Source organism: Callithrix jacchus, chromosome 19 (genome assembly GCF_049354715.1).
Source record: "Callithrix jacchus isolate 240 chromosome 19, calJac240_pri, whole genome shotgun sequence".
In the NCBI taxonomy this organism is placed as follows: Eukaryota; Metazoa; Chordata; class Mammalia; order Primates; family Cebidae; genus Callithrix; species Callithrix jacchus.
Window position 1 is genome coordinate 29,797,863 of NC_133520.1, and position 21,920 is coordinate 29,819,782.

The 21,920-nt window shown below is 38.3% G+C and overlaps 1 protein-coding gene across 7 annotated transcripts in view; it reads right to left on the reverse strand.

Annotated features, from left to right (window-relative positions):
• KDM5B (lysine demethylase 5B) overlaps positions 1–21,920 on the reverse strand; it is an 85,518-nt gene that overhangs the window by 38,371 nt on the left and 25,227 nt on the right. For all 7 annotated transcript variants that reach the window (XM_002807724.7, XM_035281038.3, XM_035281032.3 and 4 more), the window contains exons 2-9: positions 17,989–18,066; positions 16,310–16,432; positions 14,756–14,926; positions 10,015–10,149; positions 6,819–6,915; positions 5,479–5,588; positions 3,118–3,276; positions 1,153–1,272 (exon numbers count right to left, since the gene is read on the reverse strand). In XM_002807724.7, coding sequence (XP_002807770.2) covers positions 1,153–1,272; positions 3,118–3,276; positions 5,479–5,588; positions 6,819–6,915; positions 10,015–10,149; positions 14,756–14,926; positions 16,310–16,432; positions 17,989–18,066 — 993 coding nt within the window. The remainder of the gene's footprint in view (positions 1–1,152; positions 1,273–3,117; positions 3,277–5,478; positions 5,589–6,818; positions 6,916–10,014; positions 10,150–14,755; positions 14,927–16,309; positions 16,433–17,988; positions 18,067–21,920) is intronic.

Consider the following 21,920-nt stretch of genomic DNA (forward strand, 5'->3'; position numbering starts at 1 on the left):
AAATCTAATGCTGCTGCTGATCTGACAGGAGGCAGAGCTCAGGTGGTGTTTGCCCACCGATCACCTCCTGCTGTGCTGCCCCATTCCTAACAGGCCACAGACTGGTATCTGTCCTTGGCTGAGGGGGGGACACGTTGGGGACCACCAGTATATAGGATATGAGCAATCTGTAGCAGCATGCCCTTAGAATAGAAAGTCGCCAGACTAATTGTCAATCTGTTGTTAATCTGGTGTAAATTCAGAGGCAGGTAACATTTAAATGTCTATCCCTCAATGTCCTCATCTAATAGACTATCAAAATATAAAATTAACCACAAATAGAAGAGGTTATATGCAAGTTATCAGGATCAGTTAAGCAAAAGAATGGGCAAATATTATAACACATAAGGAAGTCAAGAGAACTGAAAATTCAAATGAAGTATAAATTTAAGTCCACAAATAAGCAAATACTTTAAGTAACTAATAGCTGATGTTAGAGATGTTAGGGAAAAGCAAGTTCATTCATATAATGCTGGGATCCATAAATTGATACAGCGACTGGGATGGAATGAGGAAGAATGACTGTCATCTGACCTCAATAATTATCCCAATTAGAGAGTTCTACATGCACGAAGGGTTTGCTGTAGTGCTTTATTAGTAGTGAGAAAAATCACAGCTTAAATATCCAGAATTAAAGCATTTCATTTTGGTGTACTCGATGGAGTATTAAATGCTGAATGGAACATGCGTATGCTTCAAAGTGAATAAAGGGGAATTAAAAATTGACTCATCCTGAAATTTATAATACTAATGATTGATTATGTAATATGCTACAAATGTGTTCCCAATGCACAGTACACTCCTTGGCACATATCAGTCATTCGATACATATTTGTTGGGCCAAAACCACTGCTGGTCATTTTTTTAAATTAGTATTCTATTACTGCTGCTGTATGATCTGTGTGGAAGAGGTAACTTCAGAGAAATCTTCAAATAAAATATCAGAATGCTTTTTAAAGTGTTGTGAAATTTTAAATACCACAAAACAAATTAAAGATTTCATTCTGTGTGATAATGTCTACCAGAGTGAGCCTCAACTAAAAATCTGTTTTCAGATACACTTTCTCCAAAAGTTATTAAAATCCTAAATCAAAGCAGTATATATGTACATACATGGACTGGCATGTTGAAGTAATCAGATTTGAATGCATCTGCCATTTCCCCAAAGGTACGGAGGGTATAGTCCCTGGCTGCTTGTTCAAAGCCAAATGCTTCTTGTGGCTTACTACATTCCTGAAAATAAAAAATAAAATTATGTTCTAGATGACACTTGAAAATATCAAGTATACTTGATCAATCATCAAGCTGGCAGATAAAAAACAAGGCTTTGTGTATTTTACTTCTATGCTAGGTCTATATTATAAAAATAAACCTGCCTGAAAAATGTGGTTGTTTTAATAAGCCAATGAAACACATTTTATTTATTTGCTAATGAGCAAATAAAATGTCAATTTTAACAACCACAACTTGGATACATTTATGTATTTATAAAGAGGCAGCCTAAAGACTCTACTTCTTTCAGAATCAAATAATGTTTTCAATACTGTAAATAAGAGAAATAATGTCCTCCTGGGAGTTAAAACTATAAAATCAATATAGAGAGAAATTACTTGATGGAAACGGAATGGCTCTGAGGCCAGCAATATTTGATTATAACCTAATACTGGGAGGTAACAGGAGCAATATAAGCTGCCCTAGATCTTTGTGAGCCAACAGACTTAAATATTCCAGACCCATCCCTATTACAAGGTGCTAAATAATTCATCTAACACCCATGGCCCCCTGCCCTGTCTCATGCCTAATAATCTCCCACTGATGGACATACCCTTATGTTGTAACACAGCTACATGGAAAAGCACTCAAAACTTTACATCCATAAACCTTCTTACTATTATATTATAATCCAGCCCTAACAAGGGTAATAGACTGACTGCTTCATAATATTAATACAAAATAATCCTCAGGGCCGGGCATAGTGGCTTACACCTGCAATCCCGGCACTTTGGGAGGCTGAGGCAGGTGGATCACCTGACCTCAGGAGTTTGAGACCAGCCTGGACAACATGGCAAAACCCTTTTTCTACTAAAAATATAAAAATTAGCCAGGAATGGTGGTACAAGCCTGTAGTCCCAGCTGCCCAGGAGGCTGAGATGGGAGGATCACTTGAGTCCAGGAGGCGGAGGTTGCAGTGAGCTGAGATGACACCACTGCACTCCATCCAGCCTGGGTGACAAAGTAAGGTCCTGTCTCTAAATAAATAAATAAATAATCCCCATAAAGGTAATGGTAGATCCTTTCCAGATTTTGCCAATGACAGCATGCACTATTAAAAACATCAGTAATCACAGTGGTACATGAAAATGTCTCTATAAATAAAAAAAGCAGATTGCTAAAATTACTTTTATAATGTAACTCCATTTGCTTAAAATAGAAAAACGTCCGAATGAATATACACCAAGACATTAACAGTGGTTATGTATGCATTGTAAAATCACAGCCTTACTTTTTAAGTTGTTCAGTGTTTTAATAATTATTGCAAAGAGCATGTAAGCTTTTTATAAGAAATTTTTTTAAATAAAAAATAAGATAGTTACTAAAAATTATTTTCTATCTCTTAACTACCTACATATATTGTGGAACTTAATTCTAAGACCTCTTTCCTATTCAGGTCCAGCCCAGTTTTCTTCACGGGCTTCATTACTGTTGACTGCCAAATCTAAATCTCAAAGGCAGGACAAGTGAGGTGGCTCAGGCCTATAATCCCAGCACTCTGGAAGGCTGAGGCAGGAGGATTATTTGAACTCAGGAGTTCGAAACCAGCCTGGGCAAAGGGTGAAACCCCCTCTGTACAAAAAAATACAAAAAATTAACCAGGCGTCATGGCACAGGCCTGTAGTCTCAGCTACTTGGGGAGCTGAGGTGGGAGAATCGCTTGAGCCAGGGAGGTTGAGCCTGCAGTGAGCCATGTTTGCACCACCGCACTCCAGCCTGGGCAACAAAGTAGTCCCTGAAACTCAAAGGCAAAGTAAAATGACCTAAAGAAAATTCTCTAATATTACTTCTGCCATTAACTCTCACCTGAGCCAAACATTTAGGACACCTCCAGTCTCCCTTGGGAACATCATGGAGAGGTGGGATCAAGCAAAAGGTATGGTAACTGTCATCACAGCCATCACACAACAGTAGCCGGTCTTCATCATTGCCACTGCCACATAAAAGGCAGACATACAGGTCCACCTGTAGCAGTAAAAATGGGTACAGAACAAAGGAATTATGAGCTGTTATTTGGTTTTCTAAAATTCTAGGAATGAAATGAATCTGAGGCATAATCTAGTCTCTTCATCCTGCTTCAAATGCTTCAACCTGTATAAGGAATATTTTAAATAAAAATGCTTCACTTTCTATGAGGAATATTTCACAATATCTCATGCACACCCAAATCTAAAGTGTAATTTCCTAGCTTTCTCAATTGTCATGCATTTAAAGTTTGTTATTTAAAGACCTAGTTTTTAGAAGGTTCTAAAACAAGATGCCAAGCATTGTAGCACATGCCTATAGTCCCAGCTACCTAGGGAGTTGAGACAGGAGGATCACCTGAGCCTGGTAAGTTAAGGTTGCAGAGAGCCCTTATTACCCCACTGCATTCTAGCCTGGGTGACAGAGACCCTGTCTGGCGGGGGGGGTGGGCAGGGGAAGATACCAGGTAGTAAGTAATAAATTACCAATCTAATCAAAAGTAGAATTTATGAAGGAAAAAATACAACTTTTTGATATTTGAAACAAAACAGCTTTAAAGTCAATTAACCATATTAAACTACTAATTTAGGCCTGGCACTATGGCTTAAGCTTATAATCCCAACACTTTTGGAGGCCTGGCAGGAATGCTTGAAGCCAGCCGTTGAGACCAGCCTGGGCAATATGGCGAGACACTGTCTCTACAAGAAATTTAAAAAAAAATTAGCTGGGCATGGTGGTGCACACCCATGGTCCCAGCTACTTAAGAGTCTGGGGCAAGAGGCTCCCTGGAGCCCAGGAGTTCAAGGTGTCAGTCAGTATCACTGTACTCCAGCCTGGGTGACAGAGTGAGACCCTATCTCTAAAAAAATAAAAATAAATTACCACTTTTAATTCTAATTAAGGGGCCATGGTTAAGAAATTCCTCTAATGCCCAGTGATAAGGCATATTATTATTTGTTATGGGGTACCCTGTATTCCCCCCAAAACTCACATGTTGAAGTCCTAACCCTCAATACCTCAAAATGTGACTATATTTGGAAATGAGTCCTTTAAGAGGTAATCATCCAATATGACTGGTGTCCTTATAAGGACAAAGATATGTACAGAGGAAAGACCATGTGAAAAACAGCCATCTACGCCAAGGAAAGAGGGTCAGAAGAAATCAACCCTGCCAACACCTTGATCTCAAATTTCCCAGCCTATACAACTGTGAAAAAATAAATTTCTGTTGTTTAAGCCACTCAGTCTGTGGTACATCCTTATGGTAGCCCTAGCAAACTAATACATTACTCAATACTAGAAAAGCTGAGAATTCAACTAAACAAGGAGTCTAACTGTTTCACTCAGTCTATTTATTGTAGTAAATAAAAATCTAGCTCTGTCAGTTTTCTGATAGTATTGGGGAGAGAGGGTAGGGCAGAGGGTGACATTTATGGAGAGAACATTCAATTAGAATAATTTCTAGTTTCAAGAAAAAAAGCACGGTTTCAGGCTCTCGGAAGGGGAGAGAAGAACCACCAGATCCCTTTAATGCAATCGGGCTTTACATTTAATAAAAGTTTTCCACAGAGTAAACAGCTCCCAGCCCTCTAACTCTGCCATGTTCTCCTCCCTACCCGCTACAACTGCTTTCCTTTGTTCTTTTTTTCTTCCTTTCTTCTCTACTTTCCTTTCATTCCTTCCTTCCTCTTCCTTCTTCCTTTTTTATTCCTTCTTTTCATTTCCTTCCTTCCCTTTGCTAGCTGGAAAGTTGGAAAACACTAACTGGTATTTTTTTTTTTTTTTTTTTAAGAGACAGGGTTTCACCATGTTGGTCAGGCTGGTCTTGAACTCCTGACTTCAGGTGATCCACCTGCCTCGGCCTCCCAAAGTGCTGGGATTACAGGCGTGAGCCACCACGCCTGGCCTAACTTGGATTTTTGATCTATCCTTAAGCTCAAGTAGAAGTGTTCAATATTATTTAGTGCTAAAGTAAAAGTATTCCAGAAAAACGGCAGTCAATGCCCCCTAGATGTTGCTACCATCTTCATAATACAATCATGTATTTCTTCATTTATTAACTAATACTAGAAACTGACTTCAAAATATCTTTTTATTGTCGAACACTAAATTAAACAGTCTTATTTAAGGCAGAAAAGTTTAAACTGGGGGGGTAAAGTAGATTAGAAAAGAAGAAAAAGGAGAAAGGGAGATGTCACTCACAGCATTGGTGGCTTTTTTAGATCGACTCTTGGGCTTTTCCTTCTCATTTTCTACAACATAATCTTTCCTCTCAATGGGTTCTTGCTTGATGCTACTCTTCATTTCTTTCTCTGTAGGAGGCAATTCAAAATTAGCTATTTCTGTACGATGCTTTTCTCCACTTCCTCCCTTCCAATGCACACACTGTACACAAACATAATTTCATGTGTGTTTTCATTTTAGTAGCAATAGCACCCAGTATACTTTATTCAAGGGCTCAAATCCCGACTACTTGGAAAAAATGCAAACTCTTGTGTCATTTAAATTTCAAGATTTAAGTTTATGTCTACAGATGTCCCTGAAGTTTGTATGCTTTCAAAATAGGAGCTAGAGTTTTCTTAAGACCAAGACATAATATATACTCATGAAAAAAAGTTCCTCTTGGCCATGACTCTAAGAGGCCAACTATACCTCCTCATCATACATTATCTCTCCATGATCTAAGATGACTTCCTGGTCATCCTCCTGGTCTCCAAATTCCTGATTCTGAAGACTGATAAGTTTAGCTAAAACACTGGCTATCAATTAATGAACTATCATTTGGTAGGTGTTGTGGGCTAAATGTTTTCCATTAAGTATTTAATCCAACAAACCCATTTCAAAGGTAAGAAAACTAATGTTAGAGTAAGTCAAGAAATACCTCTAAGATCACATAGCTAGTTAGCAGTTGGGTGAAGATTACTGTATTACTTTATATTGTATCTCTATTACTTTCCACTGCATTATGCTGCCTTTCCACTAGCTCACTAATGCTTAAGTGGAGCAAATTTTAGTAACTTCTTAATTTGTATATGCCTCCTATATAGGAGTAAGATTTCTCTTAAGAGAATCTCAATTCACCTTTCAGTGACTTACATCAAGTCATAGCCAGGCAAGCCCAATTAACTACAATTCAGATTTAGAAAATGTCTGTTTGCCTTGACTGAAATAAATCTATTAGACATTTAGTCAAAGACACCTATATTTTTCACAAATTACTTCTTTTCAATGACTGTATTGATTCAAATTTCAAAGTAGCAGCTTACTACAGGTGAGAAAGTCATCCACACTTCTAATACGCATACACACAGCATCCGTTTCTCTCTTCCACTAGTCAGTTAATTATGAGAACAAGGACATTGTTGGTATATTAAGATTTTATTTCTCAAAGCCCAACCCAGTGGCTACTATGCAATAGCTGCTCTAATATTTACTTTTAAATTTTTTTCTATTGACTTTTTCAGCTTATAATGTTTACTTTATTAATAATTAATTTTACTTTATTTACTTTTTCTTTCCTATTCATGGATAAATTTTCTTACCACTTTCAAATTTTGGAGTTGGACAACCCATTCGACGTCTCAGATTGTGAGTTCTGGCTTCTGTTGTCTCTTCGGGTTCTATTTTAATATTCATGGCCTAAAAAAAATTGTCATATATATGAATATTTCCTTTAAGAAGAAATATTCTTTAATATTTCTGGAATCTCAAGGCGACTATATCCTACAAATTGTTTCTATTAACAGGGTATTCAAAACATACTTCTCTCTCTTCCTAAGGAAGAGAGCTCACCTTTGAAACTACTATTAAGGCATGGATGAGAAATTTCAAAATAGGGAAAAGTTGGCCAGGCACAGTGGCTCACACCTGTAATAGAAACACTTTAGGAGGCCGAGGCAGGCAGATCATTTGAGGTCAAACAAAGTTCAAGACCAGCCTGGCCAACAATGAAACCCTGTCTCTACTAAAATCAAAAAAATTAGCTGGGCATGGTGGCATGCACCTGTAGTCCCAACTACTCGGGAGGCTAAGGCAGGAGAATCGCTTGAACCCGGGAAGGGGAGGTTGCAGTGAGCCAAGATTGCGCCACTGCAATCCAGCCTGGGTGACAGAGCAAGACTCTGTCTCAAAAAAAAAAAAAAAAAAAAAAGGTAGGGAAAAGTCAAAGGATCAAGAACAAATTGTGGCTAGGCAAGACAGTCCACACCTGTAATCCCAGCATGTTGGGAGGCTAAAGTGGGCGGATCACTTGACACCAGGAGTTCAAGATCAGCCTGGCCATCACGGTGAAACCTTGTCTCTACTAAAAATACAAAAATTAGCCAGGTGTTGTGGCACACACCTGTGGTCCCAGCTACTGAGGAGGCTGAGGCATGAGAATTGCTTGAACCAGGAGGCAGAGATTACAGTAAGCCAAGATCATGCCACTACACTCCAGCCTGGGCAACAAGAGCCAGTCTCTGTCTCAAAAAAAAAGAGAAGTGTTTCTATTCAAATTCAGAAGGACAACTCTTATTTTTCCTCCTAGAAGGTTCTTATCTATTTGCTTTATGCTTTATTAAATTGTCGCACTAAGCCAAATGGCACTAAGTAGTTCCAGTAGCCTCTAAGAGTTTGCTGACCTCTTCCAAGGTCTGCCAGTATTTATAGAAAATTTGGCTTCCACAATAACTTTCCATAAATTATTTCAACAAACTATTATTATAAACTACACTTCTAACATCACTAAACTGTTAAGGACTCCTTCCTCATTGAGGATAGATAAGCCAATCTCTATTATTTCTTAAAGTGCTGATACTTACTGGTAAAGCAAACAAAACTATTTTTGTGGTCTGTAATGCTGAAATATTTGGGGAACTATACTTTCTCACTTTGCCCGTGTTTCTTCATACATATTAAGGATATCCACTGCTAAAAAGAGTTTCTTCCATGGGCAATATCATTACTGTCAGGTGTCATCGAGGCAGACACAGGCATCCACAGCACTGGGGCACATCCTACATATACATTTATAAGATCAAGAATATGCTCAAGAAAGAACTGATCCATAGATTAATGAATCTTAAACATGCTTATGGGCTTCAAATAACCATTTTCCTTATTCTGGGCAGTCTCCTTCCTTAAGAAAAAAGGAGTCACTAAATATTTTTCCTATCTCAACTTACCAAGTGAAAAACAATTCTCTTATTTATTTCTTCAGAAAACAACATGGCTGATTTTAAAAATTTTTTTGATAATTATCAAAAGCCAGTGACTGATTTACTATGATTAATGCAATATGAGGTTTCCCAGCTCTGAACAGTTACCTATATATGATCACTGAGTCCTAAAACTCACATGTCCATCAGGCTAGGCAGGAATCCAAAATCTTTATACCTCTGGTATGGGAACAAGATAACTAGAAAAATATTCTTTCTTTCTCAGGGAAAAATTCTCAGAGCAGAAAAGTCTTTTTTTTTTTTTTTTTCCCAGAGACGAGGTTTCACCTTGTTGGTCAGCGTGGTTTCAAACTCCTGACCTCAGGTGATCCACCCACCTTGGCCTCCCAAAGTGCTGGAATTACAGGCATGAGCCACCACGCCTGGCCACAGAAAAGTCTTAAAGCAAATAATCCTTCTCCAGCCTGGGCAACACAGTGAGATCTTGTCTCTATTTAAAATCTTTTAATTAAGTGGGCATATGCAGCATACATCTGTAGTCCCAGCTACTCAAGAGGCTGAAGTGGCAGGATCATCTGAGCCTAGAAGCTTACAGTGAGCTATGATCATGCCACTGCACTCCACACTAGGAGACAGAGCAAGAACATCTCTAAAATGAAGAAGAGGAAGAAGAAAAAAAACCCTTTCTTAGTCAGACCATCTCTAAAAAGAAGAGGAGGAAGAAGAAAAACAAATCCTTTCTTATCAATCTTTCCCTACTGACTTTCCCTCATGTGTCTTTTTTATCTCATCCTATTTATTCAGTGCCCCCTCAAGCTGCCCAATTCTTCAGCTTAGCATAAAAATGTGCCACTGATTCCATAAAAAAGTCTGAGAAAAGTGGGTTGGGCATGGTGATTCACTCCTATAATCCTAGCACTTCGGGATGACAAGGCAGGCAGAGCTCAGGGGTTCAAGACCAAGCTGAGCAACATGGTAAAACCCTGTCTCTACTAAAATTTAAAAAAAAATTAGCTGAGCGTGGCATCGTGTGCCTGTAGTCCCAGCTACTCGGGAGGCTGAGGCAGGAGAATTGCTTGAACCTGGGAGAAAGAGGTTGTGTCAGCCGAGATCACACCACTGCATTCCAGCCTGTGCAACAGAGCGAGACTCTGTCTCTTTACAAAAAACAAAGGAAGTATGAGAAAAGTTGGCTTTAACTGTCTTCTAACCACTCTGTTTAAAAAAACTCCTCATCTTCATGCTTTCTAGAATCTCCGTTAAACATCACCCGACTTTGTCAGGGTAATGGGCAATCCAAGTAACAACACAAGAACACCAATTCTTCCTAAGGCCTTGACTAATAACAAGCAGCTATCTGCCCCAGCAGCATAAACTTAGAAAGATTTCTTCAATTCCTTACCCCTTTGATGTAGTGTAATTTACCCAAGTGTAAAAGCTGGAATACAAACAGCATCCCTTTGTGAGATTAGCAAGGTTCAAAACTACAAAGAACATACACATAAGAGAAATCTACTGACAGACAGCCATTAGTATTAGGGCTTGAGATTCTTTCTAATCAAACTCATGAAGCTCTTACCTCTGCTCTCATGCGTTTTGCTCGTCGGGCTGGGGGGCATGTTTCCGAGGGCTGCACAGACTGCCTCTGGGGAATATCATGGGGTTTGTACTCCTTGTCCTTGGTGTCTGTGGTCAGATTTGGCTTCTGCAAACACTAGAAATAACAACTGTACTGATGAATTCCCTCTTTTTCTAATCTTAGAGACATTCAGTGGATTTTTGTAAGTTATATTTTACAACTACTTATGTAGATAACATAACAGGCCTACAATTTAAAGAAATCTAAATAAAAATAAAGACAAGTCTGCAGTTACCAAACCACATACATGCACATATACAGGTAAAAAAAGATTTTTAAAAATTTTAACAGGTGGTGTTGCTTTGACTTTTCATTGTTGACATCATCAGGTTACAACAGGCCATAGCAGTCTCAAGGCATTCCCAGTGAACCACTCGGAATTTTTTTGCTTGCAACTGTCCGTTAATAGGTCTAAATTGTTAGAAAGGCCCCTTATAAGCTCCCAGAACAGTTTTCCATATTAAAAATATCTCATTTTTAAAAGTGTTTGGAATTAAAAAATAGAGACTCCAATATGTTTTCTAGATTTTACAATTGTATAGTAACTAGCAAAGTTATCTAAAGGTATCACCTGAATTGAAGAAACAGGTCTTTTGACTAAAGTATTCTTCCTCACTAGGGTTTCCATTTACTACAGCATATCCCTACAAAGTCCAACTCACAAGGCAAAGATCAACCGGTAGCCCAGAGTAATAACTTTGGTTCTGATCAGAAATGCATCTATTTTTGCTTTGGTTCTTCTTTTTAGTTTAATTCTAAGCTGGAGGACATTTAAGGCCAACATAACATTAACACAACAAACATATTGCCACTAAAGCCAATATGAATTTCAGTTAAATACTACTCTTTCATAAGATGACACACACATCATGAAAAACCTTTTTAAAAGCAAATTCTAAAGTAACCCTCTGGGATGTGTTACAGCAGCTATATTTGGAATGAAATACATGGAAATAACAACCTTCCTAAAGTACTGACACTATGGGCACCGTTAGTACCCTAAAATCTCATTAATAAGATTTGGCTTCTTTCTCCCTCACATTTGCAGAAATACAGACACTGGGAGAAGAACAACAGAAAGCACAAAGCAACAAAGGATAAAATTTATTTCTAATAGTTAAGAAATATGATATACTATCAAAAAATATTGACTCATTACTTGTTAACAGGTAACGAATATACCACTGGTAACAGCACCCTATAAATATTAAATGTTCTGCTCATTCTACTTAAACCTACACTTTGATTTGATCCAGAAAAGTTAACTATTATATTCCTAACAGTTAAAACATTTACAATCTGAAAAAAGTTGGGTCAGGCGCAGTGGCTCACGCCTATAAGCCTGATACTTTGGGAGGCCAAGGCAAGTAGATCACTTGAGGTCAGGAGTTTGAGACTAGCTTAACCAAGCAACATGGTGAAATCAAAAAATACAAAAATTGTCTGGGCATAGTAGCACGTGCCATAATCACAGCTACTCTGGAGGCTGATGAAGGAGAATTGCGTGAAACTGGGAGGTGCAGGTTGTAGTGAACCAAGAATGTGTCAGTGCACTTCAGCCTGGGTGACAGAGCAAGACTCTGTCTCAAAACAAAAACAAAAAAACAAAAAAAGTTATGAGACAAATTAAATACCAGTAACAGTTGAGAGAAACAACTATTTTATTTTTTAAAAAATTAGTATAGAACATTGCCTTCTTTCCTGTAAAAAGTCCTCAATAGAGCATTTAGAGTATGTTTAATGAAATTATGCAGAGGGGAATAAAACTAAGCTAATCCCCTCTATGTATACAATGTACTTTCTATTTGAGACACAAAAGTATGAGAGATTAGGAAAATACTAATGGAGCTGAATCACATAAATTGTGTTAAGTGGATGATCACAAATACAGATACTACATATGTGGTTCCTATCTCCTACTAGTTAGTCTCAATGGTTCCATCCGTGGTCTGCTTGGTTCTCTAAGGATTTTGGAGACCTAAGAAAATCACACCCTTTAGTTTTTTAGAAGAAATACAAAGAGCTTTAATATTTTGTTCTAAACCGCAATTCAAAATACACGATATGTTAGTTTTATATCTAATGTTATTAATACACAGACATTAATTTTAACCTTTGAAAAACTAGTCCTAGGCACAATCTAGGACTTAGAAGTGATTAATATCATAATCATGCCATAATCACATCATCCCACAAAGACGGAAAAACATTCAGAAAACATGATGATGCAAGATTGAGGCCTCTGTTCCATTATAACAATGTATCAACTTTTCTTAAGCTTCCCCAAAACAATTTTCTTTTTGAGACAGAGTCTCGCTCTGTCATCAAGGGCCAGGCAGGACGGCTCACTGCAACCTCTGCCTCCTGGATTAAAGAAATTCTCCTGCCTAACCCTCCTGAGTAGCTGGGACTACAGGCACACACCACCATGCCCAGCTAATTTTTTGTATTTTTAGTAGAGACAGGGTTTCACTATGTTGGCCAGGATGGTCTTGATCTCTTAACCTTGTGATCTGCCTGCCTTGGCCTCCCAAAGTGCTGGGATTACAGGGGTGAGCCACCACACCTGGCCACTTCCCAAAAATTAACTTACACTCCAATTGACCCTTTTGCAACAATTCCTTCAATGCACACCTCTGTTTTTCTTAACTATATGTTCTCCAATTCTTGCCCTACTAAGTATCTCAAAAACCAGAAACAGGTATAAAAATTTACATACAAAGAATGTTCATCATATTATAACACAAAACTAGAACCGACCTAAACATTCAACAATAGAAGAAATCAAAATAAAGTCCAGCTATAAAAAATGGATTGCCAGTCATTAGAAATGTTTTCAAAAAATATTCAATGATATGGCAAATGCTCATGATATGTTAAGTTAAAAAAAAATCCAAGATGCAATGATGTATGTGAAAAGTACACTCCCAATTTGTGAATGTATGCATAAAAATAGCCCTAAGAGAAGTAACAGGTAGAAGTATTCAGAGTGATTTTATTTTTGCCATACTTTCCTCCTATGTTTTTAAACTTTCTACAATGAATGTGTATCACTTTCTAAAACATCCCTGGTACACAGTTAAGTCCCTCCACAAATATTTACCTATATTGTAGATGCAATGTTTACAAAAGAGTACCTTTAAATACTTATTCCATTCAGACTCTTTGATTGTATAAATGCTTAAGTGCTTTTTAACTATAAAACTTCATTGCCTTTTTAAGTATATAAGTGACACATTTCTAAAAGGTTACAACCCACAAAGCAGCATTAAAGGGACTCTCTCTTTCTTCTCTGTAACTTCCTCTTGAACTTAGGAAGTGTTCAAGAAAAGAAAATTAATCTATAATGGGCAACTCTATCTAGATCTGACTATAAGAGGGAAAAAGGTTCCACATTCAATATTCTAAACAATTTCATCCATGGGTCACTAAACATTCATATAATGTACTAAAATAAATAAATACAATTTTAAAAAGGTTTTGAATGTCAGATTAGCTACTTTCTTCTAGGCTAAAAAAAAAAATTCACCTGGAATCAATAAGGGATAGAGGGAAGAAAAACAAAATCTGCCAGATTTAAGCATTACAGATGGTGTGTGTGTGCGTGTGTGTGTCTGTAATATTAGGACAGGACTTTGATTAGGGATTTACTCCTCAGAAACTATGTTATTCTCTTCCTACCTCTCTATAGGATAGAAAACAATTCTTAAAACTATACGGCTCATTGCTGTAAGTCCTAGAATAACTCAAAGGGTATGAATGGATGACACCCCTCTTCTTTCTACTAAGGCCTGGAAATAAATGGAAATTTTTATAGCATTGTTTTATTTAAAAGTTTTTAAGTGAATAATCTCACAAATACCATTTTTGTCAGGAAATGAACATGGCTACCCAGGAAACACTGGAAGAAAACCATTAGCTATGTGACATTATAAAATCTCATCTTTTATCAGTATCAACATTCTGACAATCTCTTAGAAATCTTAGCTGGAATAGGTAGGCAAGTTATTTCATAGCTTATACCTTCATATGACAGCCTAAAATACTTTAAATTCTTTAAATTTAAAGTGAATGCAAAGTTGTAACAAGTACGTAATAACTCCCTGTTGTAAAGAAAAAACACCTGTAGTGAAGTTGATACAGATTTCAGCTTCTGACAATAAAAAAAATTTCCTCCACAATCTTCCTCATTCCAGAAACAAACTTCTAAGTATAGTGGCTCTCAAAGCAGAATAAAAACATTGGAGAAAAAAACACACAAAACAAGGTTTTCATTTTTTTTTTTTGGAGACAAGAGTCTTGCTCTTTCGCCCAGGCTGGAGTAAAGTGACATGATCTTGGCTCACTGCAACCTCCGCCTTCCAGGTTCAAGCGATTCTCCTGCCTCAGCCTCCCATGTAGCTGGGGTTACGGGCACCCACCACCATGCCCAGCTATTTTTTGGATTTTTAGTAGAGACAGGGTTTCTCCATGTTGGCCAGGCTGGTCTTGAACTCCTGACCTCAGGTCATCCACCCGCCTTGGCCTCCCAAAGTGCTGGGATTACAGACATGAGACATCATGTGCCGCCAAAACAAGATCTTCTAAAAGAAGGTCTTCCAAACACAATCAAGGCCTTTTCATTTCCCTGGACAGACAATGTACCAACAAGTAGTAAAATAAAACTAGTCTCCAAACTCACCCTTAAGCTGTCTCCGGACAGGAATAAGTTGTAGGGGTTGAGGATTCGTTCATAATGCCCTCTGATATGTGAGCCCACTGCTTTGCCAGGAGCAAACCCCATCTTGGTAGCAATTTTGGTCCATTTTCTATCCTTGCAAACAACTGCAAATCCACCTTCTTCTGCAACTAACTGTTAAAATAGCAAAATTAGAAACGACTATATGGAAGTCACTTCTAATCGCACCAAAGTATGACTCCAAGAGGAAAATATTCTTGGCTATGGTTACCTTTTAAAAACATGTTTTTGGTTGTAAAATCAGGGTTTAAAAAAAAAAAGTTTTGCCAAACACACACACACACACACACACACACACACACACAGACACACAACCAATTTTAAGCTAGAAAATTTAAACATCTCTCTTGACAACATGGTCCATAAACATTTTGTCCCCTCTAAGCTACTTCTCAAATCCTCAAAGCAATCATGTGTAAAGAACCACGTTACCTAAAACTAAATCTCTAACCAAAGAAGGGGCTGTAATACTTGGTCTTACTTTGGACTCAAATCTCCAGAGACTAAAGACTAGGATGCATGCCAGCATGTTTGATGCAAATAATGTAAATTTCAGAATTAAATGGGCCTGGTATTGAATTATGGCTCAGATTTTATTTATTTATTTATTTTTCCTGAGACAGAGTTTCGCTCTTGTTGCCTAGGCTGAAGTACAATGGTGTGATCTCGGCTCACTGCAACCTCTGCCTTGCCGGTTTAAGCGATTCCTCTGCCTCAGCCTTCTGAGTAGTTGGAATCACAGGCATACACCACCATGCCTGGCCAATTTTGTATTTTTAGTAGAGACGGAATTTCTTCATGTTGGTTAGGCTGGTCTCCAACTCCTAACCTCAGGTGATCCACCCGCCTCTGCCTTCCAAAGTGCTGGGATTACAGGCATGAACCACCACACCTGGTCATAACTCAGTTTTTTTTAGCTTTTTCTTTATCACCCTGAGCCTCAGTGTCCTTATCTGTAATAAAAAGAAACAGTGTGCAGAATTTTTGTAAAGTTCAAAAATGACAAAAACAGGTGGCAGCAAAATATCCACAAGGCTTCAAGACCAGGGAAGCAGAGCCTGACGATCCTCATCACTCAATTGACTTGAGAATCTCATTTCACACATCTCAAAAAATAAGTTTCTTTTCTTTTTTTCTTTTTTGAAACAGGGTCTCACTCAGTTATCCAGGCTGGAGTGCAGTGGTGCAATCACAGCTCACTGCAGCCTCCACCTCCTGGGCTCAAGTGATCCTGCCACCTTAGCCGCCTAAGAAGCTGGTACCACAGGCACATGCCAACATGCCTGGCTAATGTTTTTTGTCAAGACTGGGTTTCCCCATGTTTCCCAAGCTGGTCTCAAACTCCTGGGCTCAAGCAATCCTCCCATCTCAACCTCCCAAAGTGCTAAGATTACAGGCACAAGCCACCTCACTGAGCAGTAAGTTTAAGGCAAAGAAGACCAAATTCATTCTGTCAGTAAGATTATTAAATGAGTAAGATGGTCATTAGTCCTTTACCTTATTAAGCTGAAATAAGTCCAAGATCTTCCTCTCCACATGTGGAATTTTCAGAGTACTTCCCTGTAACTCCCAGTACTTTGCAATCTGGTCCAAGAAGTTCAATTTTACACGAGTTTGAGCCTAAAAGACAATGAATTGAGTTTTCATCTCATTTAGCTTATTTTAAAGTTCCTATTACCTGCCCATGTGATATTTTCTTTCTTAGAATATTTAATTACAATATCATTTAAAAACTTTTTAAAAAATGTAATGCTCTTTCAGCAGAATCATACAATACCACTTTCTAAATTCAATGAGAAACAGCCAAAAATACACAAAATAAAGCTGGTTAAATAAGTATACATGGGCAGCCAGATGCAATGGCTCATGCCTGTAATCCCAACACTTTGGGAGGCCAAGGGGGGCAGATCACCTGAGGTCAGGAGTTTGAGACCAGCCTGGCCAACATGGTGAAACTCCATATCTACTAAAAATACAAACTCAGCCAGGTGTGGTGAGGTGCACCTGTAATCCCAGCTACTCAGGAGGCTGAGGCTGGAGAATCCCTTGAACCCAGGAGGCAGAGGCTGCAGTGAGTCAAGATCACGCCACTGCACTCCAGCCTGGACAAGAGAGCAAGATTCCATCTCAAAAAGTAATAATGAGGTCAAGAGTTCAAGACCAGTCTAGGCAAAATGGTGAAATACCAAATTAGCCAGGTTTGGTGGCACACACTTGTAATACTAGCTACTTGGGAGGCTGAGGCAGGAGAATCACTTGAACCCAGGAGGCAGAGAGGTTGCAGTGAGCCAGGATTGTGCAGCTGCACTGCAGCCTGGTGACAGAGTAAGACTCCATATCAGAAATAAATAAAAATTTTAGTTGACTTAAATTTGATTCAGTCCCTACCACATGACGGACGGGGAGTGAAACACTCAGTAGTATACCTTGCTGCAATGAAAGTAGGCACTCTGAAAGGAGCTTAAGTAGTACTATAAGCACAATTCCCTATTATTGTTTAAAATTATATGGCAAGTAAACATGCTTTTATATGACCAGCTTTGGAAGTCAGAGGCAGGAGGACTGATTGAGCCCAGGAGTTTGACTAGCCCAGGCAATATAGGGAGACCTATCACTACAAAAAAAATACAATTGTATGTGTGTGTGTGTGTCTGCACATATGTAAATATATAAATATTTACCCTGTATAATATGTAATATATAATATTATGTATTATATAATATATATGTTATATAATACATATTATACAGGGTCTTGCTCTGTTGCCCAGGCTGGAGTGCCAAATACAGTGGCACAGCCATGGCTCTATAGGCTTGACCTCCCAGTCTGAAGCAATCCACCCACCTCAGCCTCCTGAGTAGGTAGAACTACAGGCACGTGCCACCAGACCTGGCTAATTTTTTTAAATTACTATTTGGTAGAAACAGGGTCTTGCTATGTTGCCCAAGCCAATCCTCCTGCCTCAGCCTCCCAAAGTACTGAGATTACAAGTGTGAGCCACCATGCCTAGCCAATTCAATATTTTAAAGACCTGTTCTCTATTCAAAGAAATTTTCTTGTTTACTCAAATACAAATCTAAAAACAGATTTATATTGGTGATTCTGTAACAATTTTAATATATTCTAATAATTTCAAAGAGGGTCCCCCTGGAATACAGGCAAACAGAACATTTACCTCCAATTCATTCAGTCTCTGGATACGCGGCGTAAAATGAAGTTTATCAACATCACATGCAAATGGTGGCTGCCAATCCTAGGAGAAAGCAAAGGCTCTTATTAGAATAACTTATAAGTATTTGACATTTAAAAATTTGTTTTAAAATTAAAACCCGGGTTAGGTAAATCTGATTCTAACCAATTAAACAAAATAGAACATAGAGTAGTAGTTTCTCAATCTTTTGTCCACGAAAACAACAAAATACATATGAACACCCTTTCCCAAATAAACGATATATCACACATACACCTTTCCCCACAAACGTTCCCATGAGCAATGTCACTGAGACTGTTTAAAAAAAAACACACACTAATAGGCAAAAGACACTTTGACTTCTGTATTATCACAGAAGTATCTCATTTTTTATTTAACAGCTATATTATCTATAATTTTAAAAAATACATTTAACTTTCCAGTCACATCAACTTTTATATTTTTATTTATTTTTTAATTTTATTTATTTATTTTTGTTAATCAATGAGAGCTTCTTATGTTGCTCAGGTTGGCCTTGAACTCATGGCCTCGCCTCCTCAAGTGCCAGGACAACTGGCTGGAGCCACCGCGGCTCCCTAAAATTTTTTTTTCTTTGGTATAGGGTCTCACTCTGTTGCCCAGGCTTAAGTACAGTGGTGCAGTCATGGCTCGTGGCAACCTCTGCCTCCTGAGCTCAAGCCATCTTCCACCTCAGCCTCCCAAGTATCTGAGACCACAGATGAACACCACCACACTCATCTAATTTTTAAAGTTTTTTTTTTTTTTTTTGGTTAGAGACGAGGCCTAGGTTCATGTATGGCCCAAATAAGTCTCAAACTCTAGGGCTCAAGTGATTCTGCCATCTTCGCCTCCTGCAAAGTGCTGAGATTACAGGTGTGATCCACTGAGCCTGACTCACATTAACTTTTATTATAAAATTGAGGGTAAACATGAAAAAATGGAAAATAAATAAATAAATAAAATTGAGGGTGAATTCTTCAGTGGTGTCAGGGGGAGAAAAACTGACATCCAAATCCAATTTTAAAAATCATCCTTGGCCAGGTGCAGTGTCTCACGCCTATAGCCCTGGCATTTTGGAAGACCGAGGTGGGTGATCACCTGAGGTCGGGAGTTCAAGACCAGCCTGACAAATATGGTGAAACTCCATCTCTATTAAAAACACAAAAATTAGGCAGGTGTGGTGTCGGGCGCCTGTAGTCCCAGCTACTCAGGAGGCTGAGACAGGAGAATTACTTGAACCTGGGAGGCAGAGGTTGCAGTGAGCCAAGAATGCACCATTGCACTCGAGCCTGGGCAACAGCTGTCTCAAAAAAAACAATACCCTTAATATGTGTACTCATATAGACAACTGTTCTCTAGACAATTTTTCTATCATGGAAGAATTGCTATCTCATATATATATATATAATTGTTACCTATAAAGGGAGAAAACTGGAAATGAATGTCCACAACAAGAGAACAGCTAAAGGTATAAAAATTATGTGTTAATAGGTTTTCAGTCTGGGATGATGAAAGGGTCTGGAGGTGAACAATGGTGATGGTTGTACAACAATGTAAATGTACCCAATGCCACTGAACTGTACTCTTAAAAATGGTTACAATGGCAAAAATTTAATGTTATGTACGTTTTAGTATAATTCAATGAAAAAAGCAAAAGAAGAAAAAATGTACCCTGTAGTATAGATTTCTATTAATGTGGGGAGATTTTCCCTATATATGTTAAGGGGGGGGAAATAGGTTTTACAATAGAAATATAAAACATTGGAAAGATATCTAGAGCAAAAAGGCTCACAATGGAGGCTGTTCTTAGTGGTTGGGTTGTAAGCGATTTTTGCATCCTTGCCTGTTTTAAATGTAATCTGAAATAGTTTAAATATTTATTAAATAATAAAGGTAATTATTTCCGATTGTGACTATATTAGTAAGAGGAAATTCACAGCCTTTAAACCCATTTTATATCAAGTTTATTCTAAGAAAACAATTCAACCACAGTTAACAAACTATATGAATGGCCAGGGGCAGTGGCTCACTGCTATAATCCCAGCACTTTGGGAGGCCGAAGTGGGCAGATCACCTGAGGTCAGGAGACCAGCCTGGCCAACATGGCAAAACCCCGTCTCTACTAAAAATTAAAAAAAAAAATTAACTGGACGTGATGATACACGCTTGTAGTCCCAGCTACTCGGGAAGCTGAGGCAGGAGAATCACTTGAACCCAGGAGGCCAAGGTTGCAGTGTCAAGATCACGTCACTGCACTCCAGCCTGGGCAACAGAGTGAGACTCTGTCTCAAAAATAAATAAGTAAATAAATAATAAAATAAAGGAAAAAAATACATGAGTGAAATTAACTGTAGCATTATGTTAGAAACATATGACTATTATGGTATTATAGTAACACTGAATATTGTATAGCATTTAAAAGTGCTACATTTATAAAGAGCTCATACCAATCAATAATAACCTTACAGAAAAATGGGCAAATTGTATTAACACCCAAAAGGGAAAAATGGCAAATCATGACATTGGTGCCCAACTTCACTCAAAATTCAAGAAATATATAAACTCTCATTGTTTTTACCTATCAGATTAACAGCGCATGCCCTGTGACCCAGCAATTTTCTGATAGGAATTTACAAACAGGCAAAAGGAAATTCACTGCAAAATTGCTTCAAATTAAAATTTAAGTATCTATTAGTAGAGAATAAGCTAAATAAATGTTGGTATATCTATAACCAACAATAAAATACCAATAAACTCTAATAAAAAAATATCTAGATCTGGCCAGGCATGGTGGCTCATGCCTGTCATCCCAGCACTTTGGGAGGCTGAGGCCGGTGGATCACGAGGTAAGGAAATTGCGACCATCCTGGTCAACATGGTGAAACCCCGTCTCTACTAAAAATACAAAAAATTAGCTGGGCATGGTGGCGCGTGCCTGTAATCCCAGCTACACTGGAGGCTGAGGCAGGAGAATTGCCTGAACTCAGGAGGCGGAGGTTGCAGTGAGCTGAGATTGCGCCATTGCACTCCAGCCTGGGTAACAGGAGTGAAACTCCGTCTCAAAAAAAAAAAAAAAAGAAATTAGCCAGGCGTGGTGGCGCATGCCTGTAATCCCAGCTACTTGGGAAGATGAGGCAGGAGGATCATTTGAACCAGGAAGTTGGAGGTTGCAGTGAGCTGAGATCGCACCACTGTAGTCCAGCCTGGCACAAAGGAGACTCTATCTCAAAAAAAAAAAAAAAATCTAGATGTTCTAAATATGGAAATATACCCAAGCTTCAACTAGTAAAAAAACTAGAACAAAAACATATTAGATTGGTGCAAATATAATTGCAGCTTTTCCTACTCCTAAAAAAAATATATATATATATGTGGCAAAAGCCATAATTTTGCCATTACATACATATACATGTATGGCAAAAGCCACGATTACATTTGCTCCCACCTAATAATATTGTGTTGAGTTTTACATATACAGATTTTAAATAATATCACAATAATAAGGAGAAAAGAGGCTTTTTAACATTTCAAATCTATACTGTTGGAGCTTACCATTATAGACTGCATTTAGTTTAGAATTAAAATGACAGCCAGGCACAGTGGCTCATGCCTGTAATCCCAGCACTTTGGGAGGCAGCAGCAGGAGGATCACTTGAAGCTAGCAGTTTGAGACCAGTCTCTATCCTATCTCTACCAAAAAATTTAAAAATAAGGCATAGTGGTGCAAACCTGTAGTCCTAGCTACTCAGGAAGCTATGGCAGGAGGATGACTTAAGCCCAGGAGTTCAAGTTTACAGTGAGCTATGATTAGGCCACTGCACTCCTGCCTGGGCATCAGAGCACTCACAACCCTAGCTCTAAAATAAATATACAAATGAAATTTTGTTTCTTTTAGT